Below are 23032 nucleotides of genomic sequence, written 5' to 3'. Positions count from 1 at the left end.
GCTTGTAAAACATCACCCACACCTCTCTGATTCAGTTAATGTCTTTTTTCTTTCTTGGATTCATTGCAGTCCCTGAAGTACTGTAACATGTTTTTGCACTTTTTCACCAAGGCAACAATACTTTTTAAGGCTAGAGCACAGCACCGCAGAAACAGGTCAGTGGCGCACAGAAGGCATACGTAACATTCAGCAACTGAGCTTGAGGACCCTCACTGTTTCATAATAAAAAAGTAATACTAACACTGGCATGTTTGATTACTAGCTCACGTGACAAGTAACATCAAAATGCGAACAGAAACCAAAGAGTTGCATACTGCATCTGCTTAATTCTTAGGATACAGACAATATTTATTACCATAATTCTTCTCCATTTCAAAGCCTGGCATGAAATTGGGCATGAAATAGTGCTACTACAAATCCATCCATATCAAAACCAGCCCATATGAAAATACAAACCACAAAGCTGCCTGTGTTAACAGCTATATTGATATTCTCAAAACCGAATGAAATTAACATCTTCAGCAAAGTATTTGCCTGCACCACAACTCATGGACAAGAAAAAATATTAGTTTACGCTAAACACAACTGCAATGCAAACAGACAAAATGCTCTGGCACAGAAATTAAAGTGGGTCACTAAGGATAGCTACTGCAATGGTTCTCTGCTACTATGCTCACTTTAGTCTTCAGATCTGCATGACATCTCACCCCTACCCAGGTCTCTTAACACACACTAACAATATGGAAAACATGTAGGTTGTTACTTTACCAGTCCAAATGCAGAGATGAGAGGGGAACAAGATAAGCAAACAGTAACATGGAGTTCTGAAGCAGGTGAGTATGTTACCAAATTATTACATCTAAGAGCTGGCCACAAAAACAAAGTCATGCAAGAAGCTCATTTTAGGAAATGTTATATTTAGTAAACACGATGCTGTAGAAAAGTAAATCCTGAACTTAGATGTGAAATCATGAAAACATAGCCCAAAGCCTCCAACTTCAGGAACTGCAGCTACACATTAAACAGCACACAATCCATTGCACTGTGCTGTACTTGACACTCCTACAGCCTGTTGAGGTGGCCCAGACTGTAACAAAGTCCCAGCTCTTACAGACCACACATTTCTCAAATATATTACTCAGTAAGAAACAATAGAAATGGGAACTCGGGAGGAGCTGAGGTCCAAAACATGTCCCTCAAGAAAGTATTCAACAGAGACGTTGTTGGATCCTATAATTAATCCTTAATAATTATCTAATTGGGAAAGAAAATTATGAAAGACCTGTAACCACCCAGAGAATTAACATTTACTAAAAGCTGGGAATAACGGATTAAAAAGTAATATAAATTGCATTTTGTAAAACATCACATCTGTTTTCCAAAGCCATCAATCAACAGCGGTACATAACAACTGTAAAATCATAATATACCTTTTCCCAAATGCTATATGATTAAATGATGAAATTATGAGAAATGAGCAAACTACAGGATTACTGCAAAGCCTGAAAAATGTTGATTTAAGAAACCATGTAAAGATGCTGGAAGAAAAATGGAAACCCAAATTACACGTAATTGAACCCTTCAAACCCATCTGCTAAACTGCACTGGCAATGAAAAGCATTTGGCAGCTAAGTAAAACACACACATTAAAAACAATGTGGCATGTATCATCTGAAACAAATAAAAAGCACAGAATATCAACATTTGCTGGATTTATAAGAGAGATAAAGCAGTTTGAAGAAACAAATGCCCAAAGGGACTTTTTCTGGTAACAGCTGTTGATGAGAGGAGTTACTTTTCCAGTACTAGAAGCCAATGCTTCTCTGAAACAAGGCAACATGCTACGGCCCCAAAAGTACAAGCATGCAGCTTTACAATTAATTGACCTTCACAAGGAAAGGATGTAAACAGCAAAAGTATATTAATTCATATTAAAAAAACCCCAAAAGCTCTCCTAAATAAACTCAGTAACTTTACTACTCTGTTGCCAAAATATGGCATCAGGACAGTAGGAGGTAGAAGGAAGAAATAAATCATATTGCCCATGAAATGCATGTCTTCACCATACCATATGAGTACAGTAACAGACACAGAAACAGTACAGAGTCTTCAATTTCATTAGCATGAGCACAAAATAAGGCGTTATGTGAAGGGGGTGGAAGCTGAATTCAAGTATTCCAAGGGTAGGTATAGGAAAATGGTAAGCTGTCAAAGCAAGCCAAACACTGTTTTGTTCATGGATCAAATAATTTTATAGACCTGTTCTACAGAAAAAAACACTTCACAAGGTGTCAGAAAGCTACAGAAACAGTTCATTACTTATTCATAGTACATTCAATAAAAAAGTCACTAAAGAGAGTCAACATACTTTTCCTACTCAAAGTCCTTCATTGGTTATGAACTGTTTTCTTCAGCAAGCTCTCAGTGTACTTGATTATAGCAAGAAAGCTCTGATCACATCCATACTTCTGCTACTTCTTACTACTGTAATTTCCATCATTTAAAACTGTCCACACCTCCTCCTACTTCGTCCTTTTCACCTTTTTCTTTTACATTTTTTTTTCATAAAGATGGAAAAGGATCTCAATTTAAAAGAAAACAGCTATGCAGTCTTTCAAATTTCATTTTAAAATTCCTTTTATTCACTAATCCTGCTGAATCAAATACAGTATTGTTACGTAAATACACTGAAAGAAGAAGATCTAAGTGAATCAACAGAAAAAGTAAGGAAACCTGAACAATCGTCTCTTCTCTTTTCTAGCTGCATGGGAGTACATCCTCCATAAAACAGAGTAGCAGAAACCACACAGAAAATTTCCAGGAAGACAAAAACTTGTACTGCCATGCTAATGTCATAACTGCACCAAAATCAACTGAAGAAAAAGGTCAGTTCTGCTTGTGTCTTGGAAACTCAGCTGAACGTCACAAATGCTACTGGCTTTAATGGAAAGAGATGGCCAAATTGTGAAATGATGACAAAAGAAACAGGTTATGGTTTACATCTTTCTAACCTTCCTACATAATTGAAAAAAAAAAAATTAAAATTACAAAATATGTATTCAAAATTTACATCAGCCTTTCTGCTGCTTCATGCTTTTGATGCAGCCAACCGTATCCCACATTGCTTCAAAAGAAATGTGACCAGCAAGTCAAGGGAGCTGAATTCCCTCCCCTCTATTCTACTCTTGTGAGATCCCCCCTGCAGTATGCATTCAGTTCTGAGGCCCCCCAGAGAAGGATATGGAGCTGTTGGAGTGAGTCCAGAGGCCACCAGAGGGCTGGAGCACCTCTCCTATGGAGACAGGCTGAGAGAGCTGGGCTTGTTCAGCCTGGAGAAGAGAAGGCCCTGGGGAGACTTAAAGCAGCTTCCAATTATACAAGGGGATGTAGGGATAGGACGAAGGGTAATTACTTTGACTGAGGGGAGATTTAGATTAGATATTAGGAAAAAATTCTTCACTATGAGGGGGGTGAGGCCCTGGCACAGGTTGCCCAGAGAAGCTGTGGCTGCCGAATCCCTGGCAGTGTTCAAAGCCAGACTGGATATGGCTTGAAGCAACCTGGTCTAGTGGAAGGTGTCCCTGCCCATGGCAGGGGTTTGGAACTGGATGATCTTTTAAGGTTTCTTCCAACCCAAACCATTCTATGAAGTACTCCAAAACTCAGTGCAAGTTCAAATGAAGAGCAGATACCTGTGTGTTTGCGATAACGTAAGATTTTATCCAGATAGTACTTAGAACAAACGAGAGGTTGTATTTTATCATTATTTTACTGACTGTAGAATTATAGTATTAATGTCTCAGCAACAATTAACAACCTCTAGGAGGCACACATGAAAGGCTAAACTATGGACTTTGAATAAATACTTAGTTGTGAGCTGATTCATGCGGTAAGGTTTTCACAGATTATGAACTTATTTACCTTTAGAAAGGTCAGTTGACAAAACCTGTGATAACAATAAGCAATTTTAATCTTATGATAGTGTACTCAAAAATGCACACAAGCCATCTGTTGTTAGTTGAACAATTCAATGTATTACCTGTAAGAACATATTTCAGCCTGTTTAGCTACTGAAAACTGCTATCATAGAAACCTGTAACTAAGGAGAAGTGGACCTTGACATCCTGTCATTAACAAGGCCACACAGAAATTTTAGTATAAACAGTGATTAATGAAGTATGTTCTCTGCTAGTTCTGATAATCTACATTGATTACTCCCTCATGTAGAAAAAGCTTTATATTGCTTACAGACACTAATCAGCATTAGCTCCTCTAATGTCAAATACTGTTCTCAGTACCATAAAGTGTTTAAGAGCACAACATAGTAAGATGGCAACATAAAAAGAATTAACGGCTTTTGATTGAACTACTGATTAGAAAAAGTGCTAAATAGCATGTAATTCCAGGAGTGCTGGAAATTACCTTCTAATTTTTGGATTTTGTATTAATCATGTCACTAATGTGGAAATTACCTGAATTTGTAGCAAGCAAGTCAATCAGAGAGCAGTTATATTTGTTCCTCAATTTTTAATACATAAGACAATAGAAAAAATTAAAATTCAGATTTTTTATAACTGTAATTTAAAACTACAACATTCTTAACGGAGACAGCATGTATTAAAACTTTACCACAGTGTCCACTGCATGCTCTGAGTTCTCTGAAGTAAGTTTAGAAAACAATAAATCACAACTGTAGAAATAAACTATCAAGTTTTGTTTCTAAGACTATGAAAAGACATGGACAACCAGAAGAGATGCAATTTGGCCAAGCTCAACACATGACTGTGAAAGACTGCCTTCTAATGCAGAACCCTAGAGTAGATACTCCACCTGTCCATCATCTGCCCAGTTATATGCAAGAGTAAGGAATAAAGGTAAAAAGATAAAAGTGATGACAACTAATGCCACTATCAGTGACTCAAGACATGTCATCAAGGCAGGAAGCAAATGTGTGGCTGTACAAGTCACTCCTTTGTTTCTCCTTCCTACTAGTCACCTCCTTTCTTTTTTCACCTTTACAAAAACTAAACAAATGGTCTTGGTTTCAAGGCATCCAAGAAGTGGGACAATAAAGCATTCATTCACGTCTTTGTAATAGCTGTGATAGGTTATTAACCTGTAAAAAGGAAATTTGCTAATTAACATAATATTTTTTATTTGAAACCTGAACAAGGCAGAGGAAAACACGTAAACCTTACAGTGCACAAATACTTCCTTCTATAATCTGGAACATTCCCAAACCTTGTCTCGTCAGAAGCTCCACAGGAGGGTCTGTGTGCCTTGAAGCTGTGTTCATTATATAAACTAATGGAATGACCACATGCATATGATTTCCTCCACAGACTCCGCCTTTGCTGCCTTTTATTTTTTTCCCCACACTTTCATGAGGAAAAGCACTATTTTAATTCACCTCCTTGCCTTCTAGATTAAGGATAATGTAAATGTTTTCAGTGAGTGAGTCTAAGCTTTTCCACAGCCAACTATTCCCTTAATTCCTATCTAATATCCACCATGACAGAAAGGCACACATAGTAATATTGTTTAGTTAGCAGGTCAACAATAGGAAGGTCACTGCTTAATGTAATTTAAACTGTGATTACTAGGCTTCAGCATCAGCAACTTCAGGACAAACAAGGCAAGATCAGAAATCATCAGCTTTGGTTTAAGGCTGCCTTTTGGCAGGCTTGGAAAACAATCTATTGCGCCAGTTCCATTTGACTCATGCTTGGAAGGTTCAAGAAATGTGTGTAGACAATTTTTTTGTTGGCAGAGCACAGGCTGAGGTACAAATTGTGGGAGGCTTGAAAAAAAATAATTGGGGGAAACATTGCTACATGCTTGTTGTTTAATGATCTTCCCTAGGTATCTGTTACCGGTCACTGTGGAAGATACTGGGATTAAGTCAAATTTCTGCTTAACCAGCAAATTTCTTACGATTCTAAATCACATAGAAGGACTCTGAAGTAGCTTAAGCATTCTACAGGCTATGTTTATGCTAAAGATCCTCTGTAGCTACCACAAGGCTGGCATAATTACATCTGCAAAGGCATTTAACAGAAACTCTGAAAGGAGAATTTACTGCTGATACAGACACATTGTGCTTCGAAACAACACAAGGCTTGGGATGAGGACATCTAAATTTTGTGCCTATATGAGCCAAGTGTTGAAGTTCTCATTAAACTTTAATGAAGACTTAGGCATTTTATGAAATTTACTTCACAATTCAGCTAACCAAAAAGTGGGTCTCCATTTTCAGGCACCACTGACAATACTGGACAGATCTGCACTGTCTATAATTGGAATATAAACACAGCTCACATGTTGACACGTCCACCGGGAGGTCTAAATTTAGATGAGACAGTCTTGAGCCTAGAATATGTTGACAAAAGTGCTCTACTGGTATCACAGTTAAGTCCACAAAGTCAGCACGCACTATCAATGAAGGGTTGTGAATGGATACTGCTTGCAAAGATTTCCAGATGAATACTGTTCTAGTCATGTCAGGCTTCTGAATGATAAAAAGTTGGGCTAAAGGTTCATGAAACACATACCTAAATTCTCTTAAATACTTTTGGAACAGTTAGTCAAAACTTTCCAGCCATTTCTGAGAAAAGTCAGTAAGAAAAACATTTTGCTCATCTTAAAAACAACCTCACTCACAGGACATACAATTTGGCAGGAACTTTGGTGTGGGGGATGCGACTTCAGCCCCTACCCTGCAGATCTAAGCAGATGTGACCAAGCTTGAGAAAACTATTTTTATTTTTCATGTAAAACACTTCCAAAAGTTTATTGGGGGGGGGGGGGAATCACAGAAAAATTTACTTTCATTGATCATGACTGATCCTCCCCAATTTTTAGCAGTGACTGGACCATGTGTACCTTCCACAAAGACTGCTTCAGTCTGACAAGGATTAGAGAGAGGAAGTCTGTAATAAAAACTCTTAAGCCAAAGCACAGTAAACCACTAGAATGGAAAGCAGATGTGCCTAAGGATCTTGATACTACTGTCACTTAAATCGTCTGGGGAATGAGAGTACCCAGAACACAGGCAGAGTGACAACTATGGGTCAAAGAGGCAACAGGGACTAACTACACTGTGTAAGCAGATGAGACTGAGAGGAAAAAACATGGATGGAGATGGGATGCTGAGGAAGGGCAGGGATGACAGTTCAAGGGCTGATGATGACCTGTAAAAGTTCTAGTTTCACTTCTTTCATAGAGCTCCTTTATGATATTGGGCAGGGTAAATAAAGTTTTTTAGTCCTCAACCTTACTGTTAAAAGCCTGCATTCCCCTCCTTCTCCCCCCACCCCCCCAAAATACAGTCTTGACTTCTGCAAAGATTGTGCACTCAACTCCAACAGAATGAAGAACTGCTGTATCAGCAGTTTTTTAAGTCTGAGTATTTTTTAAACTTTCTAATTTGCCATCCAAGTTAGATATTAGATATTTTTACACTAAAAAAAAAGAGAGATAAAGTAAAAGAAACAAAGGAAGAAAATCAACTTCTCTTGGGAAAAATGTAGCCTAAGATGTAGATAAAGGCTATATAAATCTGCTGTTCGGAAAAATTTATAGATAAGTCATTCACGTATTTATTACAGAAGAAACATTACAGAAAAATTCACGTGGAGAAGAGTAATTCTTTCCTTTCAGCAGCATTTGACTAGTCTACATACCTACACATTGAACAACAATGAAAAAACATAACATTGAAGAGGTTTTTACTAAGACATCAATGCCCATCCTATGGACTGAGCTAGGCACTAGCTATTCTGCATGTGATCGCATAACTAAAGACTGCATAATCAAGGCTACACAAAAGGATATTAATTGTGTGCAAACGATATTAACTGTGTGCAGACAACCTGTCTTCTGGCCTGTCCTAACTTTGTGTGTTTGATTTTATAGTCTTAATAATGTGGGTTTTAAAGAGGATTTTGTAGATGTATTAACTCAGTTTAACAGAAAGTTCATGTCAGCAAAAGTCACTATATATACTCAGTGATACAACTAATTTACAAGGTCATAGTAGGATGGGGTGACAGGGAACTCTGGATTATGTACAGACATAAAAAAAATACAAGAATTTCCTGTCCTTAATACCTTCCTCATTAGTGAGCACCTCCTTAGTATTCCTTCCCCACTGACTGCAATCAGTACCTTGTTGTTCATAATTCCTATTTCCTTGGCTGCTCCTAAATTACACTCTCCAAATGGCACAGAGTCATCGTAAACAAAATCCTACATCTTCAGTTCTCTAATTTTTGTAAATTGAGCTCAAAGCAAGCAATTAGATGGCATATTCTGAAACTACCAGCTTGAAACATTAATATAATTTCTTTACTAATAAAAGCTTCACATGTTTTATCTGGCTGGTGCTTTCAGGGTTTTTTTTCAATTTGACTAAATTAGTCACACATATTTCTCCCATTCCTCCTCCCAAAACATGGTATCCCCAATATTACATAATCTTTTTTCTTTAATTCACTAGCTGCTGAAATAAACAAATAAGCCCCTTGACTTTCCATCCTATTTCATCATTGACACTCCTTTGGCAAGCATCAAGAAGTGCAACATCCTGACCTAGAATTCACAACCCTGAAGTTGCTGGTCAAATATTTATCAGGTAATTCAGCTGTTTTCTGGGGTTCGACGAGGGGAGGATGACAACAGGGCTGATCGGTTCATTTTGCAGCAGGCTGCCTCAGTAGCTTGCGAACAAAAAAGCTGCCAAATTTTGTAATGAATTCCACAGAACATTAAGTCTGATGCTTAGCAGAAGCCATAACTGTTAAGTAAATGATATCCTTTTGATGAATACCCTTATTTGAAAACAACATTGATTCTTCTAACCCTTTAGCAGTGTCCCAAAACAGATGTGCACAACTGCAAATTCTGTTTGCTTTCAGGTTTACGAAGTGTGATGACATTTTTACAATCATGCATGAGCCCTTTTACCCAGGAGTAAAATAAAACACAATAATTCTTCGCCATCTGTTTGTTAATTTTGCATTCATTTAACTTTGCATTTTAAACTAATAATCATTTTCTTATAATATAGTTTGCTCCATTGGTAGAAATTACAGCTGTTCAATTAAAAAAAGAATGGTTTATAACAGTATACAGTTTTCCTCTAAATACTTCCATTGCTCTTAATTATATTAGTGCCATCAAAGGGGAAAAACTGTCAGGAAATAACGTTATGCTTTATGTGTCATAGACTCCCTTAGTAAATGTACATACTTCTGCTCCAGTACCAATTCCCACATGGTCTCATTCAGACTAGAATTCTTTTTCACCACTACAAGGTTCTGTGGGGTTTAATGTTATTATGTGTAACAGGCTTCTTAGACTCTTTAAGGAGTAAGGTACAATTACCTTACACTTTTGTTTCATATATGGAATACAGTTAAACAAAGCACAGTCCTATTTCTTCATAACGCTTTTCCTAATGACAGACCAAGGAGGCTTTGCTATATTTATTCTTATTTAGTTACAGCTAAACTAGGACTAGAATAATTTCCTGCAAGCTTTTTCTCATGATGTTTAATATGGGGAAATTCTATTCCTTTATCAATAGTAAAACCACACTGAAATAATAATCAGAACTACTGAAGGGGAAATAATCTGGATCAACAAAAAAGACACGGGCCTGGAGAAAAAGCAGGAGCCAGTCTGAGATTGAGACTCATGTTTTGGTTCTGCAGTATGCTCTGGACAGCACATTGGAAAATTGCTACTGCACACAGACCAGGCTGTAAATCCACAGTACAAATCCTAACACAGTGGCACATCAACTTCACTGTGGTTCCTAGGCTTAATAATCATAATCATCTAGAAAGAAACTCTTCAAAAACAGGCGGCTCAGCTAATTCATGTGAGTAATCCAGTAGCATTAGAAAGATTGCTCAGATGGTTTAAACAACCACTGTTTCCTAAAACCAATTTTATCTGATGGCTTGGAAATCTGAGCATCAGATGATCATCTTAATTCCATGGTAGTGTTAAGATAACAATGCTGTCACAGTACTAGGAAGAATACTTTACTAAAAAACAGCCAAAAGGCAAGAGATGGTTTACCACAAAATGGATTTATTTTGATTAAAGGAGTTCAGCTGAAGGCTGAAAGACACTGAACTGTTGTGTAAGACTGTAACAGTACACTCTCCTACCGAAACAAACTTCCAGAAGTATCAAACACAACAGGTTCACATAAGATTAAGAGTGGAAGTACAACCATATGTTACTGTGATGCTCAGCTTCCAGTCTTACCAGAATCTTGAGTATTCTGACCTTTTAGTTTCTCAGATGAGTGAACATTGCTGCCAGGTCTGACCTTTACTGAGGGATTTATCCATCACAATATTTTACATCTGACAGAAAGCAAACATTCTAGAGATGCCCAAGGCATAGTGTGATGTGATGGATGTGTGATGCTAACAGTCTTCCCAACAATTCACCATCTATTTCAAGTTGCTCTCATTAAAAAAAAAACACCTCACCTGGTATGACATTTGGAAAACCTGAAGCTCTTGCCTATTCAACATCTCAAATACATTTACATTTTGGAAAATGAGCATTTTCTTCAAAAAGCCCGAAGAATAATGATAGCAACTGAACTGTCTTCTTGGATTATTTCTCTAAAAGTTTCTAGTTGTTTTCAAAGGTTTATGATTTGTCAACACATCTCCCTGGAAATACCCTACAAACAATACCTTATACTATCATAACAACCTGCTGTGATTGAAAAGAAAAAAAAAAACCCAGTATTTGCTTGGATATTTGTCAGCAGTCTATTTAGATCCAGATTCAAGATCTACTCTGCAGAATCTGCTACTCTTCCCAGTTCTCTGCAAGGCAATTTCACACAGAAGCAGAGAGGAAGAAAACTGTTTAAAACTAAGGAAATATTATTTTATGAATTGAAACTCGGAAGTGAGAAGGCTAGATGTGGAAATACCTGCAGCTTCATAAAAAATCTGGCTAGCTTACAGATTGAATACATGAATTCTAATGGTATCTGAAGTGAGACTGTATCACTGCAATATATTTACAGTGTATCAAGTTGTTTTATCAATGTGAGATGCTCCAGGAAGCAAGTATATATTTATTTATTTCCTAACAGTTACTTTCCCTTCCCACTGTACTGAAGAGGAACATGGCTTCCTTGAATGAATACAATAGTAACACTGAAGAAAAAACACACCAACAAAAAACCTTACAGGCAGTGCTGATTTGAGAACATGCCACTTCATCAGTTCTTCTATTAGTATTATTTAAAAGGGTTCTGTTTATTAATATTAATCATGACTATGATTCATGGAACACCCACAGGTTCATTAGTGGCAGCAGACTCTGCACTGCCAACCACCCAGGTCAGTCCTGTAGAATGGGGACGACAATTATACAAATGAAAATAAACAATATTAGTTTTCCCACATAAAGAGATGATTATCAGTAGTAGCATAGATCACTAGAAAAAATGGCTTTCATGCTAGTTTTCTGCATTTATCCCCGAGTGTTACGCACTCATACATGATAGGCCATTGGCCCACATTTGCAAAGGTTCGTAAGATGTCTCTCTCACACGTGATTTGTTCCATGTTATTAAAAAACACTCAAGGACACCTGCATTAATGGCACTGTTTCGTACTGATGCCTGTAATATTTATGCTCAATCTGCAACTCTGGGGCAGAACTTACACTAATGGAGGTCAGTAACAAAATCTTCAGGGAGTTCAAAACTACGTTTTGCTAATGGTTTGATTTTGCAAGCTGCTGAGTACACCAATCTCAGCAGTAGTTTTCAGCCAACTGCCTAAAAAACAAACTGATGCTGACACACTGATATGAGAACTCCTGAGTTTTAAATTCAAATATGCCTGTATGATCATTTTGAGAATGGGTGAAAACCCCAAATGAAAATCCATAATATAATTTACATTAGCAGGAAAAGTATTACTGGGACTCTTTCTGATTGGAATAATCAAAACCATTTTATAACTGAATTTCATAAAAAAGTCTGAACTTTAAAGTTCTCATTCAAAAAAGCATGTGGCCCACATCCCTAAAAGGTTTAAAAGACATGCTTAAATAAAATACTGTTTAAAAGGGAAACTGCTACAAAACCGAAGTCAATTGTCTAACACTTCCCAAGCAACACTACAGCTCAGCAAATATACCTACAACTTGTCCCATTGAACTATTTATTCCTTTTATTTAAGTGTTATCTTTTAATGAGCACGCTTCTGAAGGCAAGGAAGATGCCTTTTTATTTCTGTACTACTCAAAGCATAATGAGGACCCGTCCTTGACTAAAACTAACCAATATTAACTACAAAAGACAGACTAGTCTTTTTTCATAGATATAATAATGGGATAATAATTTAAATAAATGTTTAAGTATTTCCATAGATTTTTAAAAGAACATTTTATTATTTCCTTGTTCCACATTTAAAATTTGGGGGCATTGTACTGTCATATTCTTTCTCTTGTAGACCTTGAAGGATTACACTACTGCTGCTGAGCATAGGAAGAAAGGAAAAAGACAGAGCCCAAGTATCTGTATTCTCATTTTCTACAACAAAGCACCAAAATGGGTCAGTCCCACCAGCAAACTAAAGCCCTAGCTGAGAAAGAAGGTACAATCTTGATTTAAAAGACAGTGCTGTTTTCCTTTCATGGGCTTTCTTTGCTCTTCAGAGATCAGGTTCTCCCTGGTTTTAACACACATGCCCCCAAAATAACTTGGTATAGATAGATTATAAAATCTTGAGATGAAATGCCCAGCAACAGCATGCCACCTCAGTGTGAGCTAGTATGTCACTGCCTTAATGCTCAGAGTAACATTTAAGACAGACACCCGGGGGGAAAGGAGAAAGAAGAATATAGAGAATTTCTTTGGGCGTATTATGAAAAAAGTGTTTTCTACTCAAGTCATGCAAAAAGGAAGAAAAGGTCTTTGTGAAACACACTTCACCAGTTTGGAACACACACTGAACAATTTCACTTCAGAGCTTTGAGTACATTATTTCACTGAATGTTACTGAATAAAGGAAACCTGCACTGGAAATTCCTTCAGGAACATAGGCCCTTTCATGTTCCTCAGCTAGGCTTTTCGGCTTTCATTGCTGGGCTATTGCTGCTTCTCTTTCTGTGCCCCTAAGTCCGTTTTGTCTGCTTCCTACACCTCACAGACTGCCCTTAGCATCTGCAATGCCTATCGTCTATTCAGCATCAAAACCCTCTCAGAAATGTCTCTGTAGCAACAATCTCTCTCCCTTGATTCTAGCACCCTCCTATTCAACATCTGGAGTTCAAGAAAGGTGCATTTTTCAAAGCAATCCTCTTGAAAAAACCCACAGACCGAAAACTCTAAGGCTTACTCTGCTTTCCAACTTCAGTGCCAAGGGAGTGCTCTGAGGGTGAGCTCCCACAGAGCAGCCTCCTGGCACCACAGGAGGAAACCAGCAGCACCACTGCAGCAGAAGAGAGAAAGGGATAGGTGAGGCTGAAAAATCAAACGTTTCCCTTTAGAGGAAACCACACAAAGAGTCTTAAGGAAAGATGCCTTGTGCTGCCTAAGTAACCTAAGTCTTTTCCCTCCTCATTTGCTGCTGTGTTCCAGAAATCCAGTTATTATGGGAAAGATCATTTATGTAGATTTGCCTGCCAGAAAAGACATTGCGCTTCTGTTCAGGTCTGCAAAATTGCAAGGTAACCAGGCAATGAAGTCAGAGAAACTGTATTCAGAAAACAGAAAAACCTGTCAGTTTATAAGAAATCCTTTCTCACTCTGAACAAAGTTAATTACTTAAACCTAAAATGTATGCATTAGAATACACTGTTTCACTGCAACAGCTGGCAGGGGTTAAGCTCTAGCACTTATTTCTTAGGGACCAAAGAAGCAACAAGCCACAGTTTCCCTCTAATCAGTGAGTTATAATGTGTACTGACAATACTACTTGTTATGCAGACAAACACATAGGATTGGGGTCTTTTTCATATACTTGTAAACAAACAGGTAGGGATACAAACACAGCTGTTATTTCACAGAAGGCTCAGGACAAAGCTAATCAAAAGAAAAATTGCAAAAAAAAGTTTAAAAATGTAATCTTTTCTTCTCTTTCATCTGAGAAGACAAATGCTTCTCCAAAATGCGGTTCATAAATTGAAGCCTGCCTTCCTCTTGTAAACAGAATCAACTCGAAGATGATACAAAAACTAAATACAGCTGAACTGGTCTCCCATAATCCGGTGCTCCTTTTTCTAATCAATAGGTCAGAATCATGATGATAACATGCTATGAAACCAGAAACTACTATTTAGACTGAAAAGACACTTTAAAGTACTTGCACTTGTTAAGACTCAAATACACAAAACAATTGCCTAGAAAAGGCTCCAAATCAAATACCAACATTTTCGGTGCACTGATACCCTACTGTATCTTAGCAGATAAACAGGACAGTGTGGTTTATGTCTCTAAAGAAAGGAATGTCTTCTGTTTTTTGAGATGCTAATTTTTAAAAAATGCTAAATTGGGGCTGTGTCATATAGCCTTGAAGTAAGTATTTTTTCACATTTCTACTAAGACTTTTCCACTCATAAAAATTCCAAAGACCTTAATACACTAAAGCATAGTATTAGCTTTTCTGGAATGTTACTAGTAAAAATGTTAAATAATAGCAGAATAAATGAAAAACTATGTATTTCTTTAAAATTAAATTTTGGATAGGCCCAAAGTCAGACAGCTTAATAATTATCAGGCTATTTTTGAAACAACTCTTTAATTAAATAGTTTCAGCTTAATACCTCATCTTTTATCCCCTTATTTTTTTCACTGGCTGGCTGACTTGGAAAGTTACTTATTGATGATAGCATATCTCACATCAGATAGGCCAAATCTGAAATACTAATCCATCCAACAAGAAAAAGCACAGACCAGCTATTCATTCAACAAGCCTCAATTAGGCTATCACAATCAACACTTATAAACATTCTCTCCTTCACTAATGTACACAAGACTTACTCAAGTATCAAAGTATTCATAAGAGAGGAACAATTACATCAGGAACATTAGGAAAATAAATGAAGTTTTCTTTCTCAACAAACGGAAAATTCAAAATTAACATCTATTTCAGACCTCTTTCATCAGAAGTGTTACATCTATACATTAGCCACATTTCTTCCGCATACCATTGCCTCTCATGATCACGCTATTCAGACAGGCCACGCTCTACTTCATAGTAATCCTTTCAAACTTTTAAAGACATCACTGAAGATCCACACACAAGTGTGCAGTCTTATTAGACCCCAAGGTACCCATACTTTATGTGTCAAAATAATTACAAAAAACGTATGAGAAGTGTGAAGTCCTTGACTCACGTTTACTCAGTTTTAAGTATTATTTCATTTTCTTAAGTACCAGGAGGGTTATTGAAAAATGTATTTTATATTGTGCTAGAAAACGTGGTCTATGAGACAACTGGGGAAACTGAAAACTCTCTTTTGAAAGCAGAGTCCTAAACTCCATAGTTTTAAAGGTGGTGTGTTTTGATAGGGAACAAAATTCTTTATCTGTAAGAACAACAGTTTAGCGGGTTTTGTTCTGCATTTCACTGCAGATTAAAAAACAGAATGCACAAAATACCACTGGATAACTTGAAACCAAAAAATCACTAAAATTTCGCAAAAGTGGCTATGGAATTAAAAATAACTACTGGGCAAAAAAGCTATGCTTTTGCATAAAGCATATTAAATTACATTTTTTTTGCTTTGGCTCCTAGAGCCAGATTATAGGCGAGAAGAAAACAGGAAAGGGTGAATTTTTCAATAATCCTAGTAATTTTAAATGTCAGCCTATTCCTTCTTCTATCTGCCTGTTCTCTGTCTTTCCTATGCCTGGTTCCTCTATTTTGATGTATACTTTTCAAACAACTCCTAAAGGACAATGATGTAAAGGAACAACAGTACATCATGATGAAGCTTCTTTTGGTTCAAACGAAAGCATACTTTAATCACTGTTCATGTGACAATATTAATGAGAATTAAGTTGTAGATCTTAAAAAGCAGGCAAATATCTGTTCTTAAACTGCTGGACCTGCAAAAAACCGAATGCACATACAGATGCCATGGCAGCTTCTGAACCTGAACAATGGTTTACCAAAATGGTACTGACATCACTTACGGTGTAAAATGGCATTCCAGCAGAATTAACACATAGTAAAGCAAAACCAGCTATGATAATTTTAAGATAGCATAGCTGCTTTGCAGAACTCAGAAAATACAGTTACAAAATAACTGACAGCGTTTCTGATGTCATCATCAAGCCGTAAGAACGGTCTGATTTAAATTTTCCAAGACACAGATGACCTGGCTTTAGGTGATCAAAATTCAAACCATTCTGGAATAGAGTAATTAACAGAAGATAATTTACAGTGTTAAAACACTACCAAAGCTGTATGCTTAGTCACTACACATCTTTCCTTGAAAACTTGTCATCATCAGCAGGGAAATGGCTATAGAGATCTCAAGAGTAATTCTAAAATAGCAAGAGTGAAGTTCATGGAAATCTGAAATACCTCATGGCCTCCCCGACTGAACTGTTACGTACTTCTGAAACATGCTAGGTACTGAATGAAACTACTAAACTGACCAAAAGCATATGAAGTGCCTTTTAAATGAGATATGCATCGCTATTCCTGTCTTTTTCTAGCACTCTCTGCCAGAATTCTCCGAGACAGAGCAACCCATACAAAAGGTAGAGCTGTTATTTTGGAAAAATACTTCCTGCAGTACTTCCTTCCTCAGTTGCAAGACAAAAGCAACTACAGGAAAAAAACCTCACTAAGATAAAATCAAAGCCACACCTAAGGAACAGCCAGGTAGTCACTCCCAAGCTGCAGCAAGGGAGCTGAAGAGAAGCCAAGTGCCTTGTGCGTGCAAAAGTATCATAAAAAACCTCAACAGTTGAGAGAGCAACTTCTGAACGCCAGAGCTGTTCATTTAGTATGTTGTTACGCTTCTCCTTGAAAAACAGGCAAATGGAGGGGACTCTACCCAGCAACAGTATGAATTATAATATATGATATTCTTTATGCATTTTTCCCTGGCTTTAGGAATTACCACCTCTTCCAATAACGAAAAGGGAAGGGGCTTTTAGAGAACCTAGGAACTGCAAATCCTGCATTCTCTCTCTCTCTCTATATATATATGTAAAAAAAAAAAAAAAAAAAAGACACTGCTACGTGCTCCATTCAGCTCTGTTGAGACATACGAAGCCAACACCATCCCTATGTTGAGGATTCTGTCATCCAAACACAGCTTTTATGTTGACAAACAGTAGAACTAGCTAAAAACTTGCTACAGCTAAATGGGCACAAGCCTCTACAGAGTATGAAGTTCATAGTGTATTAAGATGCTGATGGTTATCTTTATATAAAAGGAACAACAGAAGGAAGTACCCGTTTAGCATAATCGGCTTTCAGCTTAAAGCAGCACAAGTAAACTTACATGAACCACTAAAAACATAGAGCAGTCTCAACAAGGTAAGAAGAGTACTGAGGCTGAGGGGTGAAAATACATTCAAAATATGGACAAACACTTTTAAAAACCCATAATAATTTTAAATGTTCCCTGACTTTTCCATCAGTTTATTTTTTAGGATGGTAAGCATCATGCTAGAATTGAGTCTTGAGCAAAGAAATAAAAACAGTAGATGCAAAGGGCTTTAAGAAACAGTTTGTGTGAGATACTTAATATGCAAGCCTTGTAACATTGCCCCAACTTGGAAACATCTACAAACAGCACAATCTCCTGCCTCTGGTGACAGCATTCACAGGAACGCTGCCTTAAGAAAAAATTTCTCAGAGATTGAGTTACCATGTGAAAAGCGTTTACAGGAGAGAGGAGTGTCAAAACAGCAGATTAGTCTGAGCATGGAACAAGGCAAGATAGTATTGATTAGCTGGCCTCTGTGCAACGCAACAACTCCTACAGTTCTTAGCAATGATAACATGCCAAACACTGGCTGCAGAAACCCGGCAGGAGCTGAAAACAGCTGCCTTAATCAGGGCAGTATCTTCTCTCTGTACAACTAAAGAAAAACAAAGGAGGAGTGGGAGAAGACTACAGCAGTTTTTTAGCTGTCTGGCTGCAAGAGTTTGGTCCCAAAGAAACACTTGACTATTACTGGAAAAATAAAAGCTGTGAAGTAGATAAATATGCAAAGAGCTATGCAGAATTTAATCCACATTTTATCCAATGGAAACAGAGTAATCCAGTATTTGGAATGACTGCTTTAGACATTTCATTATTACCATGTTTTCCCCTATTCAGACTTTAAGTAGATAGGAACCTCGTTCTTAGTTACCACAATACTGTTTTCTTTGACTTTAGTATCCTAGACAAAGTCTCCCGACTTGTAAACTGCTTTTTATATCTTATCAGAAGAGAAAGCTGGCTGGGAAAGTTACTACTACGTTCCTTTCTTGTGTACAGTTTGTTCAAAAGTGGTTAAAACATTATGTACTGAGTTTTCCTTCATTCCACTTCTTGAATTGAGTTACTTACATACTATGAGAAAAGGCAGCCCACCTTATTTGGGACTTCGTAGCATACAGGAGAGCTATGTCTAGAAAATGTACAGCAGACAAGTAAAGAAACAGCCATCTACTCAATACACGTAAAATAAAGTATAAAGCACTATTTAAAATTAACTGAAAATACTTCAGAAACCACTCTTGTTAAAAGCTGAGCAGATACAAGCCCCAAAGGCCTCCATTTTAAATGATAATATCAGTAAGTTCACACTTTCAAATAGCAAAAAGCAGAATAGTTAAGAAAGAGTAAGACTGAAGCTAGAAATATAAGAAAAAGCAGAAACCTCTACTTGCCCACATCTGTTTTACTTTTCAGCAAAAACTCTGATTTCTGCTCAGTTTCCTTTGCTTAGTTTATCTTACTCTTCATTTCATACCATCTTTGCATCTTACCACTAATATCTAGAGAAACACCTTGCTGATAAAAGTCTACCTTCATAAACCTGATAATATGACAGCTCCTTTACTATGGTGATTTATGTACTGAGTAGAGCACTTATGAATTATAAGAAAATTTAGTTAAGTTCTAGATCAAGAAAATCACTGGAAGTTTTTTTTACCCCTCTATATTCCAAAGAGTTGGTTTTTTTGGGTGGGGTTTTTTTTTTCAAAACTTTAAACAGAATTACTCTAAAATCCCACAAAAACCTATTAAAGCAGTGAGGGAAGTAACTGCCAGGTCTGGGTGTTCAGGCTCTTTAACTTACATACTTTAAAAGCTCCAGAGACAAGTATGTGAATTCTTATGAGTGGCGTTGAGAAAAGCAGTGACACTATGCTTGTCACCTGGATCACCAGTTCTTCCTGGTATCTTTTTAAACTGGAGAATGGTTCTGAGAAAAGCCATGACTCTTACTTGCTGAGCTAAGCAAAGCAAAGCAAGCAAGACAAGCAATGAGATCAAACGAGTCACCTATACCAGCTGCAAGGGCAAAAGCACACCTACCACCTTAACTGTGCATTGCAGCTTTTCCTTTTCAGTTTCTACAAAACAACATGAGGCACAAGATTTCTAACACCTCACAGATACAGATGTATGTTTGTGCACTCATTAATATTAAATGACTTTAAAGTCTTGGGTTTGCCTCTCAAAGAATCCAACCATGTCTAGAGAAAAGTACATGTAACAAACCGGTCAGGTGTCTTTGCCAGGCCTTTAAAATGACTGAATCAGAAGAAAGAACTGAAGAAGAACACGTAAAGCAGGGTGTTTTGTGAAACAAGCACGTATACTCTGTAGTACTGTATTTTAAACCTTCATCAAACATGGTCCAAGAAGAAAACCAAAATGAATTAACATACATGCTTCAGAATAGGTCACTGAAATACGTCCACACAAGCTTTTCTAATGCAATCACAAGTTCAGTGAAGCCCAATGGACATCTCAACTGGTAAACAGAGTAATAAGAAACACTGTCATATCCAGTTAAAACGGACTGGCAAACAATAGACAGCCTAACTAATGAGAAACATGAATGTAACTTAGGAATTAAAGAGACCCTCAAGGTAAGAACAGCCTCAAAATGCTCTCCACAAATTAGGAAACCTAAACCAACAGACTATACTATCAAGAAAAAGTTTTTTATCTCAAAAATTAATTTGTACACAAACATAAGGGAAAGAAAACGTATTTTCCCAGCTAAGGAGAGATGGCAATGCTGCAGACAGCATTACAAACCCATGTCCTGCCAGAGGGTTTTCCAAGAAGACAGAAATTCCCAACCAAGCAAACAACAACAACAAAACCCAAAGCAAATCTGGTGGCAAGTAGAGGAAACAGCATACAGCTTGTTTTCATTTGAACCATTTTTCTGTATGCCCTAAGCACATATTTGAATCTGCATTGCCAACAGTATTCAGAACATTGAAATAGGAACCTTCTTTTAAGATGCAGTTACATCACATTAGAAAGAAGCCCAAAAGCAAAGCACAAGCAGCTGCAAACATGAAAACATAAAGTAATTGCTATACCTTCAATTCAAACTTTTGAAGATGCGTCACATAAATATCTCCCTTAAGCTTTTCCACTATCATACAGGGTAACCAGCACCTTGTACATTTTTGTGTCTTCTTTAGCTTAGTCACAAGTTAAAAAGCAGTGGAAAAATTATTACCAAGCACTACAGCCTGAACTCAAGCAAATACAGGATTACTTGGGCTCCAGATCAGTTATACGTAAACTCTTTGAGCAACCCCCACGTTGCTGTTCTGCGGTCAGGAACAGAGAGCTACGGAAGAGTTTGTTTCTTATTTTTGAAAACTAAAAAACACCAAACCTAAAACAAAAAAATTCCCTGGAGTGATTGGGGGGATAAAGACATCACACTTCATCTTGCTATTCCTATAGAATCAATTACAGTTGCACTTTTACTCTGCTCTCCCAGGGAATATCATAAGAAGGATAAAAGAGAACAACCAAATCAACACAATTCTTTGCTGGCCAACTGCTGCACTACAGCAAACAAAGTTACTCAATGGTTTCAGCAAAGACTCACTAGAAAGTATGCAGAATGGCACTGGACTGAAACTTATCTCTCTGCACTGCACTGAAACATGCAACAGCGGTACCTTAAAATAGTTCACAGCATTTGAGAAGATGAGTAGAGAAGCTACAGAGTAGCACATGAAAACACAGGGCTGAAATAGGAACTATCACACCAGAGAAATGTGGCATTCTTCAAGAATTCTTATTTAAATATTTGCATTATGAACACTTAAACAAAACCGAAAACGTCCTGAGGACATGGAGGTGAGGCACCATCACCCTGAGGCACTGGGGAAGAGAAAGGTACAGAAACAGAACCGAAATAATGAAAACAGGATGAAATTCAAAAGAGCAAAATACAAGCTTCAACCACTTCAGCAAGGATTTCGGTTAGAAACAAGAATATTAAAATGAAAATTACTATAGATTGGAATAATCCAATGACAAAATGACTACAAAGCCATCACCAGCAGACAAAAACCAAGGAGACAAAAACTACTCAGCAGTCAGATTAAAAAAAAAAAAAAAAAAAAAAAGGGAAGAAACAAAAAAGTAACAAATTTTGGCTGTTCTTTTGATTTAGAACTTTTTTACACACAGACAAAAATGTTTTCTTATCTTCAAGCTCATTTAGAACTTAATATTGTCAGTTTCATTCATTCTGAAGACTTATTTTGAAAGCAGATACACAGAAATCAACTTATTCAAAGCAAATGAGTAAAAGTAGAAGGTGCAGGAAAGCTGCATTACGTGGCTTGTATTGACAGACTGATTTAAAGCAGCTTTTTAGTGCACATAATGGAGAACATTTAGTAATACATTTACTGCATCGTTTCTTTATTTTAAAGTAACGCATGAAAACCATGAAGACTCAAGTCAAAAATAAGTCTAAGCATGACCCTGGGAAAACCATCAAAAATTACACGTATTTGGTGATAGCATGTCTGACTAATACAGAAAAACCCTAAAATTACTCAAATAATCTACCAGACATTATTAAATAATGCCAAAAAATACAGCTACAAGTGGTAAAACCAATGCGAAATAGGTCTTTTCATTATTTCAAAATGCTATCAGAATATGGTTCCAGAAGGAGTCTGTCCTTTTCAAAGGTACCTACTTTCCAAAAAAAAATTACCATTTCAAATTAAAAGACTAGATATTTATAGATGTATTTCTATCAATATTTAAAGTAAAAACAGGCTTTGTAGTAAATACTAGGTTTCCTATATGAAACTGGTATGAAAGTGAGACTTTTTTTTACTATATTTGAGTCATATCATTTCAGAACATAAACTGGCAAAATAAGTATTTCCTCTACCTAGTGGGGCACTTGCTAATCTGAAATCTACTTTTGTCTGTATTTTGTTTAGGTTAGTCTAGTACTTCCTACACTCTAGTTACACCTCAGAACTATTAATGACATATTCCATGCAAATCCATAAGCCTTTCTTATAAATTGCAACTGCAGGTTTTATCATGAAGACCTGTGCAAAGAAAGCTTATTACAGCTGTGAGCTCATGGATCTGCATGTGAATATTTTTGATCATACCTTGTATTGCGTTATCTACTATCTTTTTTCAACCCCACTCCCCGTCTTCTTACTGGCTTGAGCATTCAAGTCTTTTTACTCACTTCTGTGCTCCCTGAGACAACAGCTTTGTCCACGTTCACCGATAGCTGCTCTTCAGTCTGGCAGACTCCCAATGACCACTCCGCACAGCGGTGATGAGCCCAGCAATGACCTAATGCAGTATGAAAGGAAAAAAGCTTTCATTGTAGAACTCTGTCAAGCACTTCCTGTAAACATGGAACTTAGCTGTAGTAGTAAATACTTGCCAGATAAAATGAACTGCCTCTCTTCCTCCCATTTTTCTTGTTGCAACATTTAATGCCCTTATCATCATACATTGAATATATTGCAGTTACTATCAGACACTA

At 37.1% G+C, this 23032-nt stretch overlaps 1 protein-coding gene across 3 annotated transcripts in view; it reads right to left on the bottom strand.

Moving 5' to 3' along the window:
- Nucleotides 1–23032, bottom strand: part of KMT2C (lysine methyltransferase 2C) — a 194876-nt gene that overhangs the window by 91033 nt on the left and 80811 nt on the right. For all 3 annotated transcript variants that reach the window (XM_065666832.1, XM_065666830.1, XM_065666833.1), the window contains one exon: nucleotides 22727–22836. In XM_065666832.1, coding sequence (XP_065522904.1) covers nucleotides 22727–22836 — 110 coding nt within the window. The remainder of the gene's footprint in view (nucleotides 1–22726; nucleotides 22837–23032) is intronic.

Source organism: Lathamus discolor, chromosome 2 (assembly GCF_037157495.1).
Source record: "Lathamus discolor isolate bLatDis1 chromosome 2, bLatDis1.hap1, whole genome shotgun sequence".
Taxonomy (NCBI): Eukaryota; Metazoa; Chordata; class Aves; order Psittaciformes; family Psittacidae; genus Lathamus; species Lathamus discolor.
The sequence above is the reverse complement of the archived record's forward strand: the minus strand, read 5'-3'. Positions and strand labels throughout refer to the sequence as shown.